The 12,610-nt window shown below is 40.4% G+C and overlaps 2 protein-coding genes across 5 annotated transcripts in view; both read right to left on the bottom strand.

Annotated features, from left to right (window-relative positions):
- The window catches only part of LOC105469230 (trinucleotide repeat containing adaptor 6C), a 154,243-nt gene that overhangs the window by 117,968 nt on the left and 23,665 nt on the right, over positions 1 to 12,610 (bottom strand). The window contains exon 1 of one of the 4 annotated variants that reach the window (XM_071081708.1): positions 23 to 1,220. The exons of the other annotated variants lie outside the window; for them this stretch is intronic. Within the exon in view, the coding sequence (XP_070937809.1) occupies positions 23 to 33 (11 nt within the window). The 5' untranslated portion in view covers positions 34 to 1,220. Of the gene's footprint in view, positions 1 to 22; positions 1,221 to 12,610 lie in introns of those variants that run through there. 4 annotated transcript variants of the gene reach the window in all.
- LOC105469232 (large ribosomal subunit protein eL39) lies at positions 1,351 to 1,738 on the bottom strand. The gene has a single exon (XM_011720031.3). The coding sequence runs from the start codon at positions 1,726 to 1,728 to the stop codon at positions 1,525 to 1,527; it is 204 nt and encodes a 67-aa protein (XP_011718333.1). The 5' UTR covers positions 1,729 to 1,738; the 3' UTR covers positions 1,351 to 1,524.

Raw genomic sequence — 12,610 nt, 5'->3', positions numbered from 1 at the left:
AACAGCGTCTCTTGCCTCTCACCTTTTAAACATCTTACGGTGCTTCTTGTCTAGCCACTGACATAGGTATTCCACCTCCTTGTTTCACCAATGTCTTTCTATATTATCTTCTTCCATTTGGTTTTTTGTCACAGAACAAGTAATGCTTCTCATTTTGGTTGGCTGTCTCTGTGAAATAAGGTTGATGAACTGTCTGTTACTTCGCCACTCAGCTTCCTTTCCTCCTTTCCTCCTCCCATTGGTATCTGTATCCTGATTTTCCTCTCACCCACAATCTGTGGACTTAGGGGCCGTGGCTCCAGGGATGCATTTTGTGTCTGACTAATAGAAGGGCACAGCGTCCCCTGGGCCACGGTGCTCAGATTCAGGGATGACACTGGATGTGAACCAAACAGAATCAGAGGGCTGGAAGTTACTGTAACCAAATGAAGCCAACACCAAAGAAGGGAACTAAGAAATGGAGAGAAAAACTAAGTGTCCGTGAGGTATGCCCTTTGAGTCCAGGAATAAGCTGTTTTTGCAGCCTGGTATCTCAGTGCCTTGCCCTCCCCTGACCAAGGGGTGGGCATGAGACTCATACTAGGCTAATCAAGACACATCTTGGAATAGGAACTCTGAATTGAAGTGGCAGACAGCTGGAGTGGATTCACTGCACTGACTGTGCCCTACAAAACCTGCCATCAGTGCCTGCTACCTGGATTCTCTAGGCTGCACGGGTTGTGTCCTAGTTTTTCAGCTTGTCCTTCAATTTTGTCATCTGTTATCACATCCTTCCAAATGTTCCTCCTTTTTTCCCCCTTAAATTTGTACAGTTGCTTCCCACTGTCTGTAACCAAGAAATCCTGATAATGCAGTTTATCAACAATCTATTTATTTAAACCTAGGCTTACTCAGTCAGCACTGACTGGCTGCAGCATTATTTGATTATGATTTGTCTTTAAGTAGGTTCAGTAAACACTTTACCACTAACTTTAGCGTTGCTATATTAATATGTCCATTACAAATATGGGAGGATTGCTATTTGTGAGACAGCGTCTCGCTCTTTCTCCCAGGTTAAAGTGCAGGGGTGTGATCATAGCTCGCTGCAGCATCGAACTCCCGGGCTCAAGCAACCCTCTCACCTCAGAATCCTGTGTAGCTGGGACTACAGGTGCACATCACCACGCCTGGCTAATTTTTAAATTTTTTGTGGAGATGGTGTCTTGCTGTGTTGCCCACGCTAGAAGTATGGGAGTTTTAAGTACCATGTTGTGAAAACCTTTTCTTCATTTCTGAGTTTAAAGTCACCTCAAATTAAGTCAGAAAATGAGTGTAATTTTAATAGCATTCCACTTTTTTTTTTCTTTGAAATGAAAGGCCTCACATATTTATTACTGAACCCAGCCAACCAACGCATTCATAATAGATTCAGAGAGGAAAATACGTCGAACTCTCCAGAGAGTGGTGACATTTTCAGTTTGATACGGTAATGTGATCGTGACCTTCAGACAGCACAAATATATGTGCCATCTCATGTGCAATTCCTTATAGACCCAGCTTGGTTCTTCTCCAGTGTCTCCTTTTGGAGTTGTACCTTATTTTATTTCCAGTTTTCATCCGAATCCACTGGGGAATGGGACGATTTTGCTTTTGTTTCTTGGCCAGGAATCGCTTAATCCTGAAAGTCTTGTGAGAAGACATGGCGAGAAGTGGAGGCAAGAACACACCACGATGGCGGAGAAGCAGCATTCCACTTTCACAGTAAATTATATAATGATGTGTGTGTGTGTGTGTGTGTATGTGTGTACTTTAAATGTGCTAAAATAACAGAAGAAAATCTCCAACCAGTCTCTCAGATACAGTAGTCCTTGCTGGTACATCCTGGCCTATGTGTTACAGAGTGGTTATTAATAATGCTCAGGATTTCATTGTTTGCAAGAAATCCTAGGAACACGTATTCTGTAACCACTGATAAGCACAATGCTTTTCCCAAAAAAACTACTAAGGAGTTTGGAGGTGGAGATTTATATTGCCTCTCAGTGCCAAACTCTGCTTTTTGCCTGCTCTGTGAAAATGGATCTGTGACCTTTAACTATTTTTCCTTTGCCAGCTGGCATGACGCTCAACCTTTTCAGTACAGGGCACTAGAGAGACACAGCAGGAGAAGAGTTCTGCCTCCTGGCTAGAGAGTTCCCTGGCAGGATCCTGCAGGCACACTCCAGCCATGTCGCCACCCCTGCACAGGCGGTTTTGTAGCACAGTGCCTCTGGTGAGATGCCTTCCCATGAACTGCTTTCAAGTTCCATCAACACAGCATCACAGTGACTTCTCTGCCACCCTGTGAGCCATGGCTGTGATCTCTCACTGGATGTTCCACCTCAGGCTGGGGGCAGGGGTCTCCTTCTTATATCTGCTATTCCTGAATCCTCTAAGGCTTTCTTTACTCTGACTAGTCAATCCCTCATTATTCTAATCCTGTTACAGTTAACAATTCTTGACAGTCAACTTTCCCTGTTTACATAACTGTATGGTTTCTCTCTCTTGGCTGATGGAGGAGCCCATAAATTAGGGCTTATTTCAATCCTATCAATAAACTGGAGACTTTTAAATACTGTCACACCAATCAATAAATAAAATTCACAGATGTGCCTAAATGAAAAAATTACATCAAAGTATAAAACGACAAGCTGTATTTAATTAATAGCACAAAGACCTGAAATATCAACCCTGACAGATGGAGTGAAGTAATTATTTTTGCTTGAATTTGGCACTTGCCTTTTTTTTTTTTTTTTTTTTTTAAAAAAAAAACCTCCATGGTATTTCTGTGTTCTGAAACTTGTGGCATTATTTGGGCAAGTTTAGAAAAGGTTCTCCTTCATAATTACAAAAAAGAAAGGACAGCTGGGCGTGGTGGCTCACACCTGTAATCCCAGCACTTTGGGAAGCCGAGGTGGGTGGATCACAAGGTCAGGAGATTGAGACCATTCTGGTTAACACGGTGAAACCCCGTCTCTACTGAAATACAAAAAAATTAGCCGGGCGTGGTGGCGGGCGCCTGTAGTCCCAGCTACTTGGGAGGCTGAGGCAGGAGAATGGTGTGAACCCGGGAGGCGGAGCTTGCAGTGAGCTGAGATTGCGCCACTGCACTCCAGCCTCGGTGACAGAGTGAGACTCTGTCTCAAAAAAAAAAAAAAAAAAAAAAGAAATGACAGAGTCCCAGCACCAGATAAGCGTTGGTCAGTCACTGGAGTGATGAAATGGACCCTGGGGCAGTTATCAATATGAGAACTATATGAGAATCGGACTGCAGGTGATCCCCGGGGTGGCTTTCTATTCAAACATTTTGCAATTCTGTGAACTAAAAGGACTGTTAACTGTGTGGATTCAGTTTCAGGGGCCATTAAACTAACTTGTGTTCAAAGTTGGATTTTAATTTGGGAGAGCAGGTGAGCATACAAGACCTGGGCAGAAATAGTTTGATGACAATCTGCACAAGAGAAAAATCAAATATAAAAAGAGATGATACCACCATCTACCCAGTCCCTTGATCCAGAAAAATCTGTGAAGCCCAGGGTTTGCATGTGAGGATAACAGGAGTTTCAGCGGTTTACAATGGAGTAATAAGCTGATAAAGGACATGAATGTCTGCCTAAATAGTATCTTTTTTTTTTTTTTTTTTTTTTTTTTTTTTAAATACAGTCTCAATCTGTCACCTAGGCTGGAGTGCAATGGCACAGTCTCGGCTCACTGCAACCTTTGCCTGCTGGGTTCAAGCGATTCTCCTGCCTCAGCTTCCTGAGTAGCTGGGATTACAGGCATGCACCACAATGCCCGGTTAATTTTTGTATTTTCAGTAGAGAAGGGGTTTCACCGTGTTGGCCAGGTTGGGCTCAAACTCCTGACCTCAGGTGATCCACCCACCTTAGCCTCCTAAAGTGCTGGGATTACAGGGGGGAGACATGGTGCCCAGCCAATAGTTTCTATAATGAAACAAAGTAGAAAAAAAAGTGACTGATTATATTGCTGCAGGAAAAAACCACCACAGGTACTAAGAAGCTTGTCGATATTTCACATTAAAAATGTGAAATGTAAAAACTTAAATTTCATAAATGATGAAGAAAACGTTTTTTACCTGAAAAATATCAATGAACAGAAAAACACTTTAATTTTCTGTTTTCAAATACACAACAGGTTCAGATGCTGCCCACACCCTGCAGAAATTTAGATAGAGATCCTAAGCGAACTACCTCATAAAAAAAAAAAGTGTTCTAATTAAGTTTAGTCTTTAGTCGCTCATTAAACACAAAGCAGTATACTGATTACTGGAGCAAATTGAGATCACATTTGAGACTGTGAGCTGCATAGTCCCATACTTTGTAAACTAACCAGTATTTATTAGTTATAGCTCATTGTTTCTGTCCCTTAAACAACTTCCTGGAAATTACTATCTCAAATCAAAAACTAAAATTCAAAGCATAAAATTGGTGGGAACTGTAAATCTAATACTATGTTTATATACCAATCTCAAGAAGCAACTGTTTCCTATTACTCTCATAAAGTCACTGTACTGCTAATCGCTACCTTTAGGCTTTCTGATTTCTTTTAAAATGAAAAAAAGTGATAGGGCTGGACGCGGTGGCTCACACCTATAATCTCAGCACTTTGGGAGCCAGAGGCGGGTGGATCACCTGAGGTCAGGAATTCGAGACCAGCCTGGCCATCCTGGTGAAACCTCGTCCCTACTAAAAATACAAATATTAGTCAGGCATGATGGTGGGTGCCTGTAATCCCAGCTACTCAGGAAGCTGAGGCAGGAGAATCGTTTGAACCTAGGAAGCAGAGGTTGCAGTGAGCCAAGATCACGCCATTGCACTCCAGCCTGGGCAACAGAGTGAGACTCCATTTCAAAAAAAAATGAATAAATAAAATAAAAATAAAAATAAAATAAGTGTAGAGTTTACCTCCTTCAAGACTTTAATGGAACCACATCTACTAATGGATTAACACGTACTCAGAGGTAACCTAAAATTTGCCAAATTATTTTACTATTTGATTCAATTCCTTTCTCTGTCCTTTAAGGATTCCCATTAGCCATAAGAACACATACCTGTTCTATAAGGGAAAACAAAGTTCCCCTACCATTCAGGTCTAAAAATAAGTTATTTCAGTGGGTACCTCACACAGGCGACGTAGTCATGCACTAGACAGCTTCTTCTTTGTGCTAGCATGTGTGTGCAAGGGTGGGCTTTATTAAATCATCTTTTGCAGCCTCTTGATAGCCAAAAAGCACCACGGGAAAACAGGGAATTTGCAAAAAGTCAGCAATTCTCTGGGGGGCCAAGGCAACACAGTCCAAGTGTGAAGGTTTCCAATGGTTTTGCTTAATCTTAAGATAAAACTTAGAAAATCAAACAATCCTCCATAAATACCAAGTTCCAACTGCAAAGATACTAGGGCAGCAGATAGCGTGAAGTGACAGTCTTTGGAAAAACTAATGGTAGCAAGAGCTGTCATTTGCTCAGCACTGGGCTCGTAAGGTCTTTCAAATAGATGTTTCCATTCACTCCTCAAAACGATCTTGTTGCGACAGGTATCACCTACATCTTCAAGGAGAGGATCAGAGGATGAAGCTCAGAGGACCTCTGTGTACAGACACAGACAGTAAGTGACACAGCCACGGAGCCGTCGCCATTCAACTGAGGTTAGACTGAGTTCCAAGCATACACTGCATCCACTATACCACACTATATCCCTAAAGAGCACATATTCTTCATTGTGGTCCAAAAGTGACAGCCATATGCTTCAAACTTACAATGAACTGATGGTAAGGCTGACTTCATTTTTTGGAAATTGAAGAGCATAATCAAACAATTTCTTAGCTATATATTAGAGTAAAAGCAAAGCTGCTATAACAAAGAGACCCCAAAATACAACATGCTCAAGATGTTTCTTCCCTGCAGTCCAGAGAGGCTGGCCCAGCATCCTCGTTCCAAGTTTGTTTTATTCACTAGAGGAAGGAAAAGAGGAATTGAAGAGCAAATCACTTCCTTTTTGGTTCATGCCCTGGAAGTTTATGTATTATTTCTGTTAACATTCAAGTGACCAGAACTTGCCCATATCGAGACACAAGGAAGGCTGGGGAAAATTTCTCTAAATGTGCCCATCTAAAACTTCTTTCAAAATGAAGATGTGGGGAGAATGCATTCAGGGGGTTAGTTAACCATCTCTGGAACCAACAGATAGCCTGCCCACCTCTACACATAGATAATAAATAATTTTTCTAAAACAAAACAGATACACATACAAATTTGGGTGTGTGACTTGAACAAACAATACATAAATCAAGCCTCTGAGATTCAACTCTACAGGAACATGATGAAAATGATTTTAGCCAGAACTTCTTCAAGGGATCAAGATATCATCAGTTACCTGCTACAGCTACAGAAAAATCCTATTAACACTTCTCCAGAATAACGAGCAACATACATCCTGGTAACCCTTACAGAATGAATTTGTTATAAAATACCAACTTTTATACCTAATCTACCTTCGAATATAAGATGCACCATTATTTTATGCATCACTAAGAAACAAAAATGCTGCCAATTATACCATGATACATACGCCATTGACTGTAAGACGCATGCCAATTTCAGAAATGTTAAAAATGGGAAAAACGTGCTTCTTAGAACAAATGAAATACAATGTGCCCCTGAAGTAACAAATCAAACTCATCAACCCTATGAAATTACTGAGTAAAAAACAATTAGATAATGGAAGACAAATTGTTATAGTTGCTAATAGGCCATACTTTATGGTGATAATATAGACAGACATTATATTGGGGCCACACCTACACTTAATGAATTAAAAAAAAACTTAATTCTATGGGAAAGACAGACAATTCCCTTCATAATACATTAATTACAGCATGCTAATAAGAAGTGCAGGGTGCTATGAGAGCACTTAAGAGGAAGGATTCTGGCTGGTCGAGAGGTCACAGAAGATTTCCTATGAAAGTGAGCTAAGTTCTGAAGGAGACCTGGTGGCACAGCAGGGGACAACATGCATGAAAGCTCTACAGTGGGAAGGCACACAGGATGTTTGAGAAACGGCAAGATGATGGGGGGGCCTAAAGGCTGCAGAGCAATGAAAGAAACGGCTAGACCCAGTCTGGTGGGGTAGACTTAGGTTAAATTTTTTTTTTCTTTATCTTCAGAGCAATGAGAAGCCAATGAAGAATTTTAAGCAAGGGAATAACAATCAGTTATTTACGAGATCATTCTGGCTCCTATGTGGAATAGATTACAAGAAGAGAAGAGTGGACTGGGGGAAACCAATGCGTAAGGCTACTACAGTCAATATAAGAGTTTAGACTTGGTCGTTTAGATCTGGGGATGCAAAGCAGGCTTGAACACTATTCAGGAGATAAAATGAACAGAACCGGGTGATGAATTGGATATGGGCATAAGGGAGAGGGAGGTGTCAAGAACAATCTGTAGGCTTCTCACCAGTGTGACTAAGTGTACGGTAGCACCATTCACTAAGATAAACACTGGAGAAGGACACGTTGAGTTTGAGATGCTTGAAACATTAAACTGGGGAAGGGAGCTGAATGTAAAATTCCAGAGTTCAGAGGAAAGATTCAGAGTGGAGAAAAATTTCAGGAGATGTCAATGCAGAAATATAAATCAAAGTGAGGGTTATAGCTGAGATCAGGTAGGAAGGGAGTTTAAGAGTAAACAGGAAAGAGGGCCTGAGATGGGGGCTTAAGCAACAGCATTTATAGATCAGGCCCATGGGGATGATTCACTCATTCGAACATCTGTCCATTATTTGGGCATCATTTATTTATTTATTTTTAATTAATTAATTTTTTTTTTTTTTGAGACAGAGTCCCGCTCTGTTGCCCAGGCTGGATCACAGTGGCACGATCTCGGCTCACTGCAAGCTCTGCCTCCCGGGTTCACACCATTCTCTTGCCGCAGCCTCCCGAGTAGCTGGGACTACAGGCACCCGCCACCACGTCTGGCTAATTTTTTTGTATTTTTAGTAGAGATGCAGTTTCACCGTGTTAGCCAGGATGGTCTCGATCTCCTGACCTCATGATCCGCCCACCTTGGCCTCCCAAAGTGCTGAGATTACAGGCGTGAGCCACTGCACCCGGCGGGCATCATTTATTAATAACTGGCCACACAATGTGCCAGGCTTGATTTTAGGTGTAAGGATATCCAGTGACAAGATACGTAAGATCCCTATTATCAAGAGCTTACAGTGGGTAAACAAACAAAAACACAGGTAAATAAACAAAGTAATTTCAGTTTTTCATAAGTAATTTCCTACATACTATGAAGAAAATAAAATTGGCATTGCAACTCAAATTCCATGACTGGCACTGATTAGCAGGTGAAGAGATTTCCCAAATGATGAGTTAACTACTGAGCAAGTCCCACACAAAGTACAACCTTCCCTGAATGTACATGACAGTTGCTTTCCCGAGTTTCCAGAAACTCAGCATATATTACAACAGCACAAAAAATTGTATACATATAAAATAGGTTCTGAGCTTCAGAAAATTTTTCACCTACATTATATCCAGAGGGAAATTTGGAAGTCAAAACAGATGCACTAACAGTCTTTCTTGTATGGGAGTAGGTCCAGGCACAGAATACCTAGGATCTCTGGCTCCTACCTACTAAATGCCATTGTGCCCAACTCGAATCACATGACATCCCTAAACAAAAGTCCATCCTTCCAAAGGCCCCCTAAGGGGTTGGTCCCTCCGTTCTTCAGAACTGCCACTTTAAGGCAACAAAGTAACATTGTGTTAAGTAACACAAATTCCAAGAAATTCAGATGATCTGAGGTCTACATACTCATGACTTCTAGTTGTAGATACTTCCACCAGGTGAAAATTCAATCTTTCATTCAATACATATTTATTAAGAGTGTACTATATGTGCCACATGATGTTCTAGGTCCCTGCTTCCGTGGAGCTTACATTTTAGAAAATGGCAGCAAACACAACTACTTGAAGATGATCCAGCATATGACTCTTACATTTTAAATCTATATACCCTTGCATCTCTCAGGTAAAGTATAAAAAGTCTCCTTGAACATTAATGTTATTTTCCCCACTAACTGTTCTTCATTTCTAGGTACATGTACCATAAAATAGAATTTAAACATTTAGCACCCAAAGAATGACGTTCAACACTGAAAGAAACAACTGCATAGTTTCAAATTCCACTGAAACACTTTTAAAATTTGAAAACCTGTTTGAAATACAAATAATAGCCCCTGGTGGTAAAAATGCTAATTATAACCAAACTTTTGTGGACTCTAATAACTATGCTCAGATAAAAGAAAAGCAAAAATGGAAGCTGTGAGTTTTTAACGGGGGGAATCATTAAAGTACAGGAACAATCTTCTGTGAGAACAGATTCACAGATGGGCAGATGAGAAGAAATTCTAATGCTGGGAAGAAGATGCAATGAAAGAAGAAATAGCTGGAAAATGTGTGTGTGTGTAGAGAAGACATTCTGATGCTGGGAAGAAGGTGCAATGGAAGAATAAATAGCTGGAAAATGTGTGTGTGTGTGTGTGTGTGTGTGTGTGTATGTATGTGAGTGTGTATAAAGAGATAGGGTCTCACTCTGCTACCCAGGCTGGAGTGCAGTGGTGCTATCATAGTTCACTCGACCTCCTGGGCTCAAGTGATGCTTCCACCTCAGCCTCCTGAGTAGGTGGGACCATAGGCATGACAACATCACACCCAGCTAAGTTTTTTAGTTTTTTAATTTTTTGTAGAGACAAGGTCCCAATTTTTTTTTTTTTTTTGAGACGGAGTCTCACCCTGTTGCCCAGGCTGGTCTCAAACTCCTGGCCTAAAGCAATCCTCCTGCCTTGGCCTCCCAAAGTGCTGGGATTTCAGGCATGAGCCACCGTGCCCGGCCATAGCTGATAAAATATTTCTAATTGGCACAGTACTGCTGGTACACAGTTGACCACCATCTTAATTTACACTCTTAAAGAATGCTTACATCAGGCCGGGCGCGGTGGCTCACATCTATAATCCCAGCACTTTGAGAGGCCAAGATGGGTGGATAACTTGAGGTCTGGAGTTCAAGACCAGCCTGACCAACATGGTGAAACCCCATCTCTACTAAAAATACAAAACTTAGCCCGGCATGGTGGTGTGTGCCTGTCATCCCAGCTACTCAGGAGGGTGAAGCAGGAGAATTGTTTGAACCCGGGAGGCGGAGGTTGCAGTGAGCTGAGATGGTGCTCGCGCCACTGCACTCCAGCCTGGGCGACACAGTGAGACTCTGTCTCCAACAAACAAACAAACAAACAAACAACAAAAAAAACTCTACAAATATAATTTGTAATGACAACAAAATATTTTGTGTTGATGGACCATAATTTACTTAATTCCCCCCTGCTTATTTAGGTGTTTCCTTTTAACACTGTTTTTTTATCACTAATCCCCTTTGTTTATATTTGTTCCGTATTGGTGATTATCCCAGTTTGTTCTGTATTTGTGATTATTGTCTTAGGAGAGATTTCCTAAAACAGACTTCCTAAAACAAAAGGGTATAATTAAGGGTTTCATTATGAAACTGCTTCCAAAAGTATTTTAATAATCTGTAGTTTTATTAGCTGAACACAAGTGTGCTTATTTCACAACACTCTCATAAGCACTGAGTATTATAATTTTTAATCCTTGCTAATCTGATAGAAAAAGTATTTCAATGGTCTTAATTTACAATTCTTTGACTATTAATGAACATATTTCCCCATATTTGTTACCCCACATGAATTTCATTTTCTGTACATTACCTGTCTATATATCCTGGCCCGTCTCTTCAGTTCTTAGTGGGCTTTTTCATAATCAATTTATTAAGTTTATACATGTTAAATAGATTAACCTTTAATCATGTTGCTGTAAACGTTTCCCTCAGTTTTTGTCTGCCTTTTATTTTTGGCATTCGCCAAGTTTTAAACGCTACTCAAATTCTACAAAAAATTTTCATGAGATTTTACTTGTATGTATAGAAACTATTCAAATTAGCTATTTTTATTTTCTAGATTTCTTAAAAATTTTCCTATTATACAGATAATACTTCATTTAAAGTTTACTTTGGTGTGTGGTAGACACTAGGATCTACCTTTTTTTCTGTAACATTGCCTGGGAGTCATTTAGTGCACCAGGACTAAATGATCCTTTCTGTCTCTGCTCATTTGTGACAATGGCTCTTCATACATCAAATTCATGTATAACAGATGGGCCTGAAGACCATTCTGCTCCATTAATAACTGCACGCTTCTGCCACAATGACACTATTTAAATTATTCCAGTTTCATAAAATTTTGGTTATCTGCTACCACTAGGTTCCTTTCATTATATTTTTAAAAGTATTTATTCTTCTATCCTTCCAGGTAAAATTTACAGCCATACTGTCATGTTCCAAAAAAAAATATGTTTTTTTAAAAATTAGAATTGCTTTAAACATACTTTTTAAATGAACTGAAAGCTCTATAAGAATTAATTTTCCTATTTGAGAACATCTCTCCATTTATTTTTTTCCTTCTTTCTGTGAAATTGTCATTTCTTCTTTTTTTTGAGATACAGTTTTACTCTTGTTGTCCAGGCTGGAGTGCAATGGCGCAATCTCGGCTCACTGCAACCTCTGTCTCCGGGTTCAAGCCATTCTCCTGCCTCAGCCTCCCGGCGTAGCTGGGATTATAGGCATGCGCCACCACGCCCGGCTAATTTTGTACTTTTAGTAGAGACGGGGTTTCTCCATGTTGGTCAGGATGGTCTCAAACTTCCAACATTGGGTGATCTGCCCGCCTTGGCCCTCCAAAGTGCTGGGATTACAGGTGTGATCCACCGCACCCAGCCCATTTCTTCTTATTTATTTCCTGTACATGTTAAGCTCATTTCCAGGTATTTTATAATTTTTTAAAAAATTGATTTTTATATATTAGATCAAATATCCTGTGGATTGCCTGAAAGGTTACTGATGGTAAGTGTCTAGTCCAGTTACTGACTTATCTCTACCGCATCAAATAATTTTTTAGCTTATCATCTTGGGTTTTCTGGGTATACAATCTGTAAATAACAACCATTTTTACATGGTTTAATTTCTATTTTGTGTTTTGGTAGTCAGAATTCTAAGATTCCTCCTAAGATTCCTGGCCCCTGGGGAACACGTACCTTCCCCTAGTTATTCAATCAAACATGAACATAGGCACTATTTGCAGAGACTGTTCAGACGTAATTCAAATCCCAAATCAGTTGACCTTAAGACAGACTATCCATCCAAGTGGGGATGTTCTAATCACATTAACCCTTTAAATCTGGATTTAGAGATCAGAGACAGAGGATGTCAGAAGTTCAAAGTATGAGACAGATTCAACACAGTTGCCGTTTTTTTTTTTTTTTTTTTAAGACAGAGTCTCGCTCTGTCGCCCAGGCTGGAATGCAGTGGTGTGACCTTGGCTCACCGCAACCTCTGCCTCTCGGGTTCATGCCATTCTCCTGCCTCAGCCTCCCAAGTAGCTGGGACTACAGGCGCCTGCCACCATGCCCGGCTAATTTATTTTTATTTTTATTTTTAGTGGA

Source organism: Macaca nemestrina, chromosome 17 (genome assembly GCF_043159975.1).
Source record: "Macaca nemestrina isolate mMacNem1 chromosome 17, mMacNem.hap1, whole genome shotgun sequence".
NCBI lineage: Eukaryota > Metazoa > Chordata > Mammalia > Primates > Cercopithecidae > Macaca > Macaca nemestrina.
The sequence above is the reverse complement of the archived record's forward strand: the minus strand, read 5'-3'. Positions and strand labels throughout refer to the sequence as shown.

Excerpts from the sequence above, each read along its gene's own strand:
- LOC105469232 (XM_011720031.3), bottom strand. The coding sequence starts at position 1,728 with ATGCTGCTTCTCCGCCATCGTGGTGTGTTCTTGCCTCCACTTCTCGCC.